The 13,734-nt window shown below is 58.9% G+C and overlaps 1 protein-coding gene across 2 annotated transcripts in view; it reads right to left on the bottom strand.

The window, feature by feature from the left end:
* Nucleotides 1-13,734, bottom strand: part of LAMC3 (laminin subunit gamma 3) — a 55,173-nt gene that overhangs the window by 20,137 nt on the left and 21,302 nt on the right. For both annotated transcript variants that reach the window (XM_047700899.1, XM_047700900.1), the window contains exons 5-11: nucleotides 11,871-12,059; nucleotides 11,600-11,717; nucleotides 9,613-9,711; nucleotides 6,783-6,919; nucleotides 4,276-4,386; nucleotides 2,701-2,899; nucleotides 2,427-2,545 (exon numbers count right to left, since the gene is read on the bottom strand). In XM_047700899.1, the coding sequence (XP_047556855.1) occupies nucleotides 2,427-2,545; nucleotides 2,701-2,899; nucleotides 4,276-4,386; nucleotides 6,783-6,919; nucleotides 9,613-9,711; nucleotides 11,600-11,717; nucleotides 11,871-12,059 (972 nt within the window). The remainder of the gene's footprint in view (nucleotides 1-2,426; nucleotides 2,546-2,700; nucleotides 2,900-4,275; nucleotides 4,387-6,782; nucleotides 6,920-9,612; nucleotides 9,712-11,599; nucleotides 11,718-11,870; nucleotides 12,060-13,734) is intronic.

Genomic DNA, 13,734 nt, shown 5'->3' with positions numbered 1-13,734 from the left:
GATCCATCATCACTGGAGAAGGACCAGAGCGGGCAGACAGGGGAGGAGGGTGGGCACGTGCCCTGAGAACATAGATGGGTGCCGCCTCTCTGCAGGAAAATCTGGCAGCGGATATCAAAACTGAAAATGTGCCCTCTTTGACCTAAGACAGAACATTTCTCTTTTGAGGAATCGATGCTACGAGACAGACTTGCACAAGGAGACAAAGACCTTTCCATGGAGCTCTTCCCTGTCCTCTGCCGTGCTGTGTGCATAGTGAAAACCAGAACCCACTTCAATGTCTAGGGATGAGGGGATGGTTGAACTTTGCAGAGCATCGATACCACAGAACTATATGCAGCGGCCGGACAGCCAGTCTTTTCTATGTGTAAGACAAGTCACGGCCGCCGGGACCCACTGTTAGCTGTAAAAAGTAAGAGCAGGGAGAGAGATGGCCCAGAACTTCCTTAGTGGGAAGAGGAGGTCTGGGGCTGGGTTTCGGTAGAGAGAGACGGTCGCTGTATTCACCTGCCTCTTCGGTTTGCCCTGGCACCCAGCACAGGCCTGGCCCAAGTCGGTGTTCTGTGAACATCTGATAACTAAAGGCTGAGTGGCAGAAATGAAATTCCTGTAAGGAGGCCCAGCACAGTGACCTGAGGAGCAGGAAGGTTTTGGGGAGCGAGGGCAAGGATGGTGAGGATGAGGCTCCAACGGGAACAAGGGAGCTGAGGCAGGAGGAGCTGGGTTACACCCAAGCCTGGGCTAGAAGGGGACCTGGAAGTCAAAGTTTCCCAAAAGGAGCCAGTCACCCCCCTAGAAGCAAATCTGTGGCTGTTGTGGTTGTCACAAGGATGGAGAGACCAGGACCAGGGCTCTCAGACAACTGACATGAGGAGAAACTGCCCCCGTGACCCTCAAAGGTCTGGCTGGGTTCCAAAAGGGGCAGGGAGCCCCGGTGTGAACATGTGAGCCCAGACCCTGACTCCATTTTATTTTATTTATTCATTTGACAGAAAGGGAGACACAGCTGAGAGAGGGAACACAAGCAGGCGGAGTGGGAGAGGGAGAAGCAGGCTTCCCGCCGAGCGAGGAGCCCGATGCGGGGCTCGATTCCAGGACCCTGAGATCATGACTTGAGCCAAAGGCAGACGCTTAACGATGGAGCCTCCCAGGCGCCCCCCAACTCCATTTTATTATTTTTTTAAAAGATTATTTATTTATTTGATAGAGATCACAAGTAGGCAGAGAGGCAGGCAGAGAGAGAAGGGGAAGCAGGCGCCCCGCCAAGCAGAGAGCCCGATGCAGGGCTCAATCCCAGGACTCTGGGACCATGATCTGAACTGAAGGCAGAGGCCTTAACCCAATGAGCCACCCAGGCGCCCCCCCAACTCCATTGTAAACAGAAGCACAAGTAAGTCCGCCTGGGGACGGCCGATCCTGACCTTGGTTTTTATTCTCCCGTCAACCACACACGCCCCCACGTCAGAATGTCCCTGCTCGCCACGCATGCAAACGGCTCCCGGGCTTCAGTTTCTCCCACACACACACTTATTTGTCCCCCGCAGTGGGGGAAACTCTGATTACCTCCTTCTGTCGCCTAGTGTGGTCGTCTGAGCTCTAACCCTTTGGAAATCAATGATTACTTTCATATGTCACTTACTTTCCTTTTATTTGCTCTGTAGATCACAACCAGGACACTATATGGGCTTCAAAAAGTTGTATTTAGATTATAATCTGTCCAAGTTTCCCTTCTGCTCAGTAAAGGGGTGTTTCATGCGAGACACCCCTTCTAAACGGGGGTACTGGAGATGTCCAGTCTAGGCACATACAGGTATGGGTGTGTGTGGGGGGAGAATACATTAAAGAGAGAGGGAGGAGCCAGGACGTCAGAGGACCATCAGGACGATCACCGTGTGAGCAGGGTGAGAAATCCCCCTGGAAGCTGGGTCCTGACCCAGCCCCCACTCGGAAAGGTTCAGAAGGCAGATGGGCTCCCAGGACAGCTTAGATGCGATACCACCAGCGACCAGCAGGAGGCGCCACCTCAGGGCTCGTCACCTGCACACCCCCCCCCCCCCCCGCCCAAGCACCCCCAGAAGCCCCTCGGAGTCCCGCCTTCCGGCAGTGGTGGCCTCGGCCATGACCTGATGACACCCAACGGTTCTTGGCTGCTTTGTGACCGCACACGTCTGTCTCCTGGAGCTGTCCACCCTCGGGCCCCTCACCTGTCCAGTCCCTGCCTCTGACCTCGGAGTCTACCCTCCGGGCCCTTCCCAGTTCCATGACCTTGGGTGAGCGTCCAACTCCTCTGACCTTCAGATGTCTTTGTGGTAAAACGGGGGTGGTAACTGTCTGCCGTGGGGAATCGGCAAGGCCAGGCACAAAGGAGCCCTAGGGCCCGGCTAGTTCTGGGGACGGGGTCGGGGGCTGTCCTTATCATTACTGACCAGAAGGGCCTGGGCCGCGGCCGCCAGCCTGGATGCGCAGAGCCGTCAGATTGGCGAGCAGCCGCTGGAAGTGGAAGGGGGGCAGCGGAGGGTCCGCGTCCTCGGAGGTCTCCTGCAACCTGGCAGGGGCGCCGGTCAAACCGGAAGCCGAGGCTGGGGGTAGGGGTAGAGAGGGTGGGAGCCCCAGACCACAGGAGGACCCAAGTGCGCCCAGACCTCAGGGGCCACCCTGACTGCCCATCCCCCACCTCTCCGGACACACCAGGACACTTACCTGAACCTGAGCCCCACCTCCCTGGGCTGGTGGGAGTCTGGGGGCCCAGGGAGGGGGAGGCCGGAGGGCTGCAGAGTCAGGGCCAGGCCCGCCCCTTCCAGCCTCAGCTGCACGCGGGGCAGGGAGCCCCCAGGAGGGACCCGGAAGGTCAGTGTGAGCGGCTGTCCGTAGCTGAACCGCTGGTCTCCCAGGAACTTCTCTGAAGACAAGAAAAAGGCTTGTCTTCACTTAATTAGCTTGATTTTAAAGATTGTAAGTGTCTACAGTGTATTGATTTTATTGACAATTAAATATTCAGACAAGATAAAGCGACAGCAGGGAGAAAGCCAAAGGCTCCCTGGACAGGAGACGCTGAGGCTGGCTGCCCCCAACCCTCCCCCCGCCCCCACAGGCCAGCTTCATGTCCCCGTGTCCCTGTAGTAACACAGGGACCCATGCCTGGCTTACTGCTCTGCTGTCACTGTCTTGGGCTTGGGTTTTATAAGTGAAGTCTGATGGGACAGTGGAGTCTCTGGGGGCAGAGCAGACACACGTGTCATGCACAGTGGTGGCATCCTGCTGTCCCCTTCCCCATTCCTGCTCACAATACCCCACCAGCACATTCTGCTGGCCCCACGCTGGGGGAGCTTAGTGAGGCTCAGAGCACGTACGGGGTAAGCCTGCTGCACATGTGGCCAAGAAGGAGCTCTGACCGCCCCGAGGCCACACTTCCCACGGGCGTCAGAACACGCTTCAAGCACAGAGAAGGTGGTGGAATCCTAAGAAACACGGAGGACCAGGGGCCCTATCATGGCCTTCGAACTCGGGCTATTTTTCTGTATCTTTCAACTGCTTCAGCTGAAAACCCCCACGTGGCAGGAAAGGGCCCCTCCCTGCCCGTCTCCCTCCGCACGCCCCGTCTCGCACTCAGCAACCAGCCGGAGGCAGAGGGGCTTGGGAGATCAGGGTACGCATCAAGACGTGAAATAAAACTGGTTGAGTCCGTCCCCCTGCCTTGCCCACTGCACTGTGCCCAGCGCCCAGTGCCCAGCTCAGGACCCAGCAAATACCTCTTAAGCAAAAAACTACTTTTTCTTAAGCCTGTCAACAAAGCAGCCACGGAGTAGAGTGTGTTTTGTGCTCTCCGGCCTCTGAGCTTGGAGCACCCGTCCCCGGACCGGGGTCCTGTGACTTTCACTTCCTCCCAGGTGCCGTGTCCACAGAGCAAGCCAGACATCGGGGGACCATCGCTCTGACCCTTCTTGGAGAGGGAGGTCAAGGGCAGGACTGGGGCGGGGGAGCCAGTGGACCCGGAATCTGGCCATAGGAGAGCTAAGAATGGACTCCCGGATCCTGGTTCCAGGTCTGGTAGAGCTTTCAGGAGTCGAAAGTTGCCCTACTCAGTGGGGGACGGTTCAGAATAATCTAGAACTTCTTGCTTTTGCAAGAATCCCAGGACTCTGTGCAGAGGGTACCATGGCCTGGTGGGGTGAGAGGCTGATGGGAGGTATACAGGGATTTCTGGGGCCTGGGAGGGCCTGGTGGCAAGGCCTTGATCAGAAAGCAGCAGTGTGTGTGGGGGGGGTTGACACGTACCTGGTAGCGTGAGTTCTTCCTCATCTTCTGGATTCAGGAGGAGCCCCCTCGGGCTCCATCGTGTGGGATGCTCAGGGCCCCCCACACTTCCCCTCCGCCAGCCCTCGGCTCCTGGATGGCAAACGCACACGCACGTGTGGGGCTCTGCAGGGTGGCCTCCATCCCCTCCCTCTTCACACCACCCTTCCCGGGGGGGCCCACAGATGGCTCCCAGAGGCCTGAGCCAGCCTGAAACAACGGACCTGGGGGTAGAGACTGTTCTAGAGACAGTGGGGGTTGGGAGGGCGGTGAAAGCCAGCTGGTGCTAGCAATGGCTCCGTGCTGCCCACAGCCAGCCAGCTCAGACCCTCGCCCCAGAGTCAGGATGGGGGTCTCCAGGAGGGAGGGAGACCCCCGAAAAGTGAGAAAGCCGAGGGTCCCAGCTCTGTTTTGGGCAAGGGGAGACCTCTGAGCCTGCCTGGCCCCTTTAGGGGGTCCTGAATACAATAGGAGGGCACAGTCTGGAGACCCCAGCATGGGGCACTGAGCCATTGGGATGGTCTCTAACAGTACTGGACTTGACCTCATCTTCAGGTCTTCAGAGAACTTGCTCACCCTGGACCTCACCCTGCCTGTCCTTTGAGAAGCGCGTGTCATTAGCCCCCACTGTGCTGAGGGAGACCACCTGCTTAGGAAGTGGTTAAGCCGGGATGAGAACCCAGACCTTCCCATCCCCTGTCCTGTCCACCCTCCCTTTGGCGATGGCAATACACCAAGTACACCAAGCAGAGTCTGGCACAGAGCAAATAACCTCAAGGGAGCCGCTGGGAAGGGTGGTGGAGGCCCGACCCCCAGGGCACCGGAGGGCTGAGGAGGGGTCAAAAAGAGGTCTGTAGCTCCCCAGTGCTAGACTAGGTTCTGCCTCTCACTGGCTGTGTGACCCTGGGCAAGTTACGTCACCTCTCTGAAGCCGGTTCCTTATCTACAAAACGGGGACAGTGGAGTACTTCTGGCCTGGCACAGTTCTTGAAGTTGGTCTGAAGACCCCAGGAGATGCCGGAGACTTTTTCAGGGGACCCGCGAGCTCAAGCTACCTTCTAGTAACACTAAGAGGAAATCTGCATCCTTCATGCTGTGTCTGACACATGGTGGAATTTTCCAGAAACTGCAAGTCATGTGCTATCGCAGCAGACTGAGCTCTACTAATCCAGCCGTAAGGAGATGTGCGAGAGTTGATGAGTGCACTCCCGTTTTCGTCTTTTTGAAAAAGCTCTCTGTTTCACAGGCTCGTATCATTCCGTTACACACTTACTCCAGTCATTTTTAAGTAAATTAATATAGGACTATTTTAAAATTACTGTTGTCCTTTCTAGTACAGAAAACACCCACGCTAACTACCACGTAAAGGACACCGCTGGGAGGTCCTCAGGTGTTTTCAAGAGCATGAAGGGATGGGGCAGCGAAAAATGTTTGAGACTGTGGCCTCAGGGTCACAGTGAGGTACATGAGATACTGAGACAGACGTGCCAAACCCAGCGCCTGGCTCAACCTGAGAGCAGAAAATGGCTTGGTTCTTAGGATCTATAAAATGAGTCCTGTCTGATGCTGACCTCCTAGACCCCTGCCAGGGGACCGCAAGGCGGGACCCCATCTCCATCCTGCTTTCTGCGCAGTGTCCAGCAGAGGGCGCACTGCCTCCGTGTCTGGGGCACCCAGGGCTGACAGGGCCTCCTGCCTGGCGGAATTCAGGATTGGGGCCTCTGTAGGGCACGGCAGGGGTCCCCATAGGCTCTGATTAAATGCTGAGCTTCATCGCCCTCTAACTCCAAAGACGCACAGGCACACACCCGCCGTTGGGGACCCAGGGCGCCACGGTACCCCCCGGGCCCTGTCCCAGACAGAAGGCTGGCAAGGCAGCCGAGAGCAACACTCAGGAGCTGACAAGCTGAGTGGCAACCACTGAATTCTGTGACCTGCCTTTTCTGGGCCTCAGCTGTCTCTCCGGTAAAATGGGAATAACAGTACCTACCTTCCTAGGTCCGTGGGTTCCATGATATAAAGAGCTCAGCACAGTGCCTGGCACACAGCTGGGGCTCAGTGAATGGAGTCTGGGGACTGAGTGTGAATCCCCAGCCCGGGGGGACGGGGAATACGTCAAGGGATTCTTGACACGACTGATTAGGAACTCACCCACAGGATCTAAAGGCTGCCACCTACCCAGCTCCCAACCCTGCTGGAGGCTAGGGAGGGAGCCGAGGGGTGCAGGTAGATACCGGGGAGCGCTGAAGGGTGCAGAGGACACAACATGTATGGCCTGTTTGTGTGAGCCCAGCGAAGCCTCCCCTGCAGCCTGAGCCTGCCCCCTCTTTCCCACTCCCACCCCAGCCCCTCCCCGCCCCTATCCCCCCACAGGATGGCCCGGAGCCCGACAGCCCACCCCACACGCCACCTGACAGCTTGCCCCACCTGGGCGGGGAGCAGGCAGACCCCAGGGAGGTGGCTGTGTGGGGAAGGGAGGCGCTTCCTACCCTGGCGGAGGTCGGAGAGGATGTGATGCTCCCGAAACTGGGCCGCGGCCGCACACACCTTGGAGTGGCCGAAGCAGAAGCAGCTGGTGCAGCCGGCAGGGTTGTGGGGCTGCAGGCTGAAGGTCCCAGGGCGGCACCTGTAAGGAGCGCATGCCCCCCGGTGTGGGGGCGTGGCGGTGAGTCAGGGAGGTTCAGGGGATCTCAACTAGGTCAAGGTGAGCCAGCATCACTGGGGAAACTTCAAAAAACATGTGTATAGTTTTCAGATTTACAAGAGTTACAAAGATCACGCGGAGAGCTCCCGTGGCCTCGTCGCCAGCTTTCCCTAATGTCAACGACTTTGCGAGGGTACACTTAACTGGGCCAGGAAAGTCTTGTTAGTTCACGTTATTTACTCAACTCCAGACTTGATTAAGTAAGAACTCTGCCCTTTTCCCACCAATTCTGTTTTTTCTGGCCCAGACCTGACCCGGGACCATGCCGCCTCCTCTGGTCCACGCGGCAATCTTGTCGTTCATGACCTTGCCGGTTTTGAAGGGCGGTGGTCAGATGTTTTGTAGAATGCCCCCAGTTCGGGTTTCTCTGATGCAGTCTCATGATTACACTGGGGGCGTGGGTTTGGGGAAGAAATAGAGGCGAAGCGTCCTTCTTGTCACATAGCACTGGGGTCAATTCCGCCCCTGAGCCATCACCAGGAGCGTTAACCTCCACAGCCCGGCCAAGACTGTTGGCCTCCCGGTACACTCCTGCACCACGGAAAGGGCCGCGTTCAGAAGGAAGTCACTAAGGGCAGCCAGCAGCGGCAGGAGTGACGCCCCATCCCCTGGAGGCCGGGGGGTATTAAAGGCTTGTGGATCCACTTTGGGGCCACCACCGTAATTACGAAATATTTTGCGGGGCAGATACCTGGGGCTATGCAAATATCCTGTTTCTCCTGAAAATTCTGCCCACTCAATCAGGTGGCTCTTGCTCACCACGACGGTTACTTTGAGATTCAAACTGATTTCCTATTTCCCCCACTTCCTTCTACATTTATTATTTGGAATCCTTCTGCCGTTCCCGTTTGTCCTTTCGTACTGGTGTTATCTATCCCCCCCGCCCCATCTGTTTGTATTAGTGTGGACTTGCAGGTATCTGTTTGATTCTTTGGGTCATAATCCAATACCGTCATTATTTATTTTGTTGTTCAGACTGTTTCCAGCTTTAGGGAGCTCCTCTAGGTCAGGCTTACGTCCTTTTGACACAGAACCCCATCCTGGTTTAGAGTTATTTTCTTTTTGTTTTCATCTGGTTTTGCTTTTACTGAAGCACTTCCTTGCTCTCCGTGATGACCAGACACCCTGGGCGCATCCGGCACGGTCCCTGCCCCATTCCCGGAATCAGCTGCTTCTCCGAGGAGCCCTGGAGACACAATCACAGATTCCGGGTCTCCACCTGGGGCCCCACAGAGCCCGCCGGGGCGGAGGAATCGGATGGGGCGGAGGAATCTGATTCGTCCGAAGCTGTCGATGACCCCTGAGGCCCAGCCAGCTCTGAGGAACACATCTCATCAAACCTCCCCATTTCACAAACGGGCAAAGTGAGGCCCAGAGGGAGGACCCCCTCAAGGCGCAAGGCGGGTTGGGGGCAGAATTGTGGGAGAAGGGGTCCGGTTCCCCGACTCCTCTGTTTCCTCCCCTGGGGGATCTCAGCGAAGGAAATCCCGCAGGGAGCCGAGCCCTGACTCCAGGGCCTGCAGGTCACACGTGGACGAGGTGAGGGGGTGGCCTGGGGCTGACCTAGGTGAGTCAAGGCCAGGGCCAGCCACAGCTTTGGGACCGGCTTCTTCTGAATCGGCAGAGGCCTGGCGCGCCCCGACAAGGGTCGAGTCCACAGTATAGTGCCGTTTCGGGGGCTTCCCACACAGGTCTATGGCCAGAGAATCAAAGAGCCCCAGACAGACCCTGCGCTGGCTGCCTCAGAGATCAGAGCCAAGGCCAGGAAGAGGAGACGGTGTGCGCCCACGGAGATAAACCCACATTTGTCCGCCAGCCCCCCATGGCTTGGAGCTAGGAGGCCCTCTGAACACACAGAAGAAGAAGTTGAAGGACCATGTGATTTGGAAAAGTAATCCTGCCTCGTGAACTTCAGACGCTCCGTTTGTACCTCGAGAGGATGACAAAGGTGGCAAAGAGGCTGGAATCGCAGCTCTGCGGGCGGGAGGCCCCGGGAGCAGGGCCAGGAGGGTTCTGAGGTTATAGTAGGGCTCGTGGGAAAGACTACTGTGCTCCACCGGTGACGTCCACCCAGGGGGGGGTGAGCGGGGAGGGCACGGCTGGAGTATCAGGGATTTGCCATCCCCGGAGTAGAGAATATCTCCTATATTTTCTGGTTCTTTTGTTTTCAGATATAAAAGGAAAATGGCTGTCACGGCTTATAACCATCAGTGGAGGGGGTCCAAGCACAAATGGTGCAGGGCTCCCAGGTGGCTCAGCCGGTCACGCGCCCAACTCTTGGTTTCCGCTCAGGTCCTGATGTCAGCGCCATGAGATGGAGCCCCAGGTCCGGCTCCGTGCTAAGCATGGAGTCTGCATCAGACTCTCTCTTCCTCTCCCTCTGCCCCTCCCACCCATGCGCTCCCTCTCTCTCTCTCTAATAAGTAAGTCTTTATAAAAGAGTATAAACAGTGTCAAAACCTTCAGATCACCTCCAGGATGGCAGACCCCATGGTGCCCCAGGAAGGGCGCCAGGTGGTGAAGTCACCCAGGTCTGTACGGACCCTGCCCCAGCTCCTCCACCACGAGCCCAGAAGTCACTCCCAGCAAGCTGAGGGTCGGGTTGGCTCGCCCACCTGTCACACAGGTGGCCTTCCACATTCTCCTTACAGGGGCAGCGTCCGCTGTGGGGGTCACAGGTGCCCAGGCTGCCGGCTTCACTGCAGGCACACGGTCTGCCAAGGAGAGAGGACAGCAGGAAAGTATCTGAGAGCAAGCCCAGAGTGAGGACAGCCCATCCTCCTGGGAGGGAAATGTCTCCATCCTTCCCCCTTCCCTAGAGGACCAGGAGGCAGGCTGACCCAAGGGCCCGCCGCCCAGCTTTTACTATTCTCACCTTGCCAAGGAAGCGGCCCGCCCACTCACCTGAAGAGTGAGCTGCCTGCCAACCTACCCACTCATCCATCTGCACATTCTTCCAACCACCCACTCATGTGTCCGTCCTCCCTGCCTTGAGTGACCCAACCACCCATCCAGGCATCTTTCCATCCATCCACCCACCCATCCATCCACCCATCCATCATCTGACAAGACATGGTTCCTGCTCTCACAGAGTCTATAGTCAACTGAATAGGGACGAGCAAACAGGTAGCTACTGTGATTTGATAAGTTCTAAGAGGAAATATGAGAGGCCGTACGTGCACCAAGGAGGTTGCAGTGAAGGATCAGAGAACAGGTAGAGAGAAGACTCCCTGGGGAAGTGGTACCTGGGCCGAGAACTGTAGAAAGTGGAAGGGTTTGCTAGACACAGGCCGGGAGAGGCAGGGCGCTGCAGGGAGAAGGGTATCTGGGGTAGGAGCATATACAAAGGCCCAGAGGCCAGAGAAACCCCGGGAGCACATGCGAGTTCCGGCCTCATGCCCAGAGCTGTGCCTAGACCCACTGAGTATTCCGTGAGGTATCCAGGAGCCCCCATCCGACCCCGATGCATTTCCACTGCATCTCAAATACACAAAGAGCCTGTTGTAAGCAAAGCCAAGTTCATTTAAAAGTGTTTCGGAGGGGCGCCTGGGTGGCTCAGTGGATTAAACCTCTGCCTTCGGCTCAGGTCATGATCTTAGGGTCCTGGGATCGAGTCCCGCATCGGGCTCTCTGCTTAGTGGGGAGCCTGCTTCCCTCTCTCTCTCTGCCTGCCTCTCTGCCTACTTGTGATCTCTCTCTGTGTGTCAAATAAAATCTTTAAAAAAAAAAAAATAAAGTGTTTCGGAGTTTCTAAGAGCCTCATGTTGTCGGTCACGCAAGTTTCTCAATCAGGTGATCGAGTTAGATGAGCGTGTTAAAGCCTTCTTCCGAGGTCTGGGCCGCAGGAGCCCCCTGCCTGTCTCTCTCCCCTTGGAGGCCCCACCCACACTGCACACTAGCCTCTCCCTGCGTCGTGCTCCCCGTGTCATGAATGGCCTCCCTCCGCCCAGGGACCTGGAGGCTCAGCCGTCACCCCTGCTTCCTCTTCTGTTCCCTGGTGACCACCTCCTGCCAACTCTGCCTTCCAAGGGGCTCTGGAATCTGTCCTGTTCTCTGCCCCTCCGTGCTCAAACGCTCGTGCAAGCTGCCACGTCTCTCAGCCGTTCCGGCTGCAGCCTCTACCCCGGCCTCCAACCTCATCCCACTGCTGCCTCACGCCCATCCAAAGCTCCTCCTGAGGCCTCGAGGCCCCACCGGACCCTTCTCTTCCGTGCACCCTTCTGCCCCGCACCCCCTGCTCATCCACACTGACCTTCGCCTTCCATTTGCTTCTGAGCATTTGCATGCGCTCTTCCTCCGCCTGGAATACCAGGCCCTCTGCCGTCTTTCGGCAGCGTTCCTACTAGAACTCGGTGCCTCTCATGCGAAGCCTGCCCGTGACCGCTGAGGCCAGCCGGGCTGCCACGGGACTCATGCCCTGTCTCACGTCCTCCGGGAACAAGGTGTCTCTAGATCCCTTGAGATGGGCTCCAGAATAATAAGATGGAATGACGGATAGAAGGATGGAAGGAAGGCGGGAAGGACAGCTACCACCCATTCCTCCGGCCTCCTGGCTTTCATTCCCAGTCCGCCACCTGTGCCCCACACAGCCGGCCGCCTCACCTGCAGCCTCCGTCGCTGAGCGTGTGGAACCCGGGCCGGCAGCGGTCACACTTCCAGCCCGTCACCGTGGGCTTGCAGACGCAGGTGCCCGAGGCATCACACTGGAGGTGCAAGGAGCCTGGGGGAGGAAGCGCACAGGGCAGCGGGGGCCCGATCGGGGCAGGGGTGGGGCGGGGGCACAGGGCAGCGGGGGCCCGATCGGGGCAGCGGTGGGGCGGGGGCCAGGCGGCGGGGGCCCGGATCGGGGCAGGGGTGGGGCGGGGGCTTCTACCTGCCGGGTGGCAGTCGCAGGGCTGGCACGGCGTCCGGGGGCTCCAGTGGTAGAAGTCCTCCTGGCAGTGCTCGCAGTGTGGCCCGGCTGTGTGGTCCCGGCAGCGGAGGCAGCGCCCGCCGTGGCCGGTGCTGCGGAAGAGCTCCCGGTCGAACACACACTCGTCCGAGTGGCCGCTGCAGTTACAGGCTGCGGGCAGGGGGTGGGGGGCGGCACGTGAGGGGCCGGGGGGGTCTGGGCCAATCGGCCTCCTGGTGATGCAGGAGCCGGCAGCTCCAGGGGGGCCCGGGTGAAGGGCAGGCCCAGCCTAACCAAGGACACGGAGAGCAGCCGACCCATCTTCCCCAACAGGACTCTCAAGAGCGAAGGGGGGGCACCACGACCCAGGGCCCTCCCAGGCAAGCCGGACGCACCGTCCGCACGCACAGACCACGGAGGGCCACCTTTGGAGCAGCAGAGTGGCTCACTCCAAGCTGTCTCGTGGCCCCTCCCAGCCCTACAGAGAGTTGCGAGTTGCATGGCTCTGGCTCCTAGGGACCATGAGGTCATTCAGATGCGTGGAAATACAGGCCACGCCTCCTTCACTCATTAATTCATTAAGAAAGGAGGGCGTGCTAGGGATGGCTCAGGCCATCTCGGGGTGAGCCGCACGTGGGTGGGCCGGCAGCAGCAGGACAGCAGGACAGCAGGGGCCAAACGCAGCACGCAAGTGCAAACCCCGCAGGTGGGCAGAGCTGCAGGGAGGCCCTGGGAGCTGAAGGAGGGACCTGATTGAAGGAGGGAGAGGACTGGGCGTCCTCAGGGCGGGGCGGTTCCAGGCAGGAATGAGGGCCAGAGAAGATCCGCCCAGTGCTGCAGGAAGCGGGTGGGGTGGGGTGGTGGCTGTCAGGTCACGTGAGGGGCAGACCGAAGGGACAGGGTAGGGAGGTGCGGGGGGCCGCTATGGGGTCAAGAGGTCAGCAGAGCCTGATCCAGGGAGGCCGGGCAGCCATGGTCAGTGGACTTCACCTTGGAGCAAGGCAGGCTCTGGGAGGGTCACCCAGGGTCTGGGTGTAACTGGGCTGGCACTTCGGCAAGGGCCTCGGGCTGCAGGCGGAGCTGGGCTGGGGGCTAGTGAGCAGGGCGGGGGTGCTTCAGGCCCGGAGGAGGGGTGACGGGGCTGGGACCAAGGCACAGACTGCACAGAAGGACAGGCAGCCCGAGAGGAGTGGATGAGGCTGAGCTTGGGGTTGTGGGGAGGGGGGCGAGGGGTCAGGCACGGAGCTCCAGCTTCCGGGCTGGTGGCGGAGAGGACAGAGATGTGACCACTGGGAGAGAACACGGCAGGAGACATGGTCTGGCTTTCTGTGTCCCGACCGTGGAGACATCCTCAGGCTCAGAATGGGTGAGCCAGCCAGCCCGCCTCTTTGGCCCCAGGGAGGACTTCCTGGGGTTGGCAGACCAGAGAGGGCAACAGAACCCCAAGAGGGCCATGGTGGCTGTGGGAAGCCCCTGCAGACAGCGCCATCCTGTTCACAGAACAGGCTGTCCCCTCCTGGCCCCTGCTCTGGCTGCCAGCAGCCCAGGCCCATTTCCAGGGCGGGCCCAGAGGCCAAGCTGTCAGGACAGCTGCAGGTGAACACACCCCTCCCACCACCAGCTGTGACCCGGCGCCCAGCAATGGGTCAGCTACACATGGGGAGCCCAAAGAAGTTCGGGTGACTCTCTGGGGGACAGGGCAGGGCTTGGAGCCTGGGGGAAGCTGGGGTGGGGGCTGGGACGGGCGGTGATGGACGGTCCCAAACCCACTGTGTGCAGTCCCACGTCCCCAGGGAAGGTACGCTGACACCATCGTCTCCAGCCTGTCTCTGAGGTTTGGTGGTCA

Source organism: Lutra lutra, chromosome 13 (genome assembly GCF_902655055.1).
Source record: "Lutra lutra chromosome 13, mLutLut1.2, whole genome shotgun sequence".
Classification (NCBI taxonomy): domain Eukaryota; kingdom Metazoa; phylum Chordata; class Mammalia; order Carnivora; family Mustelidae; genus Lutra; species Lutra lutra.
Note: the sequence above shows the minus strand (reverse complement) of the source record. Positions and strands in the feature narration are given on the sequence as shown.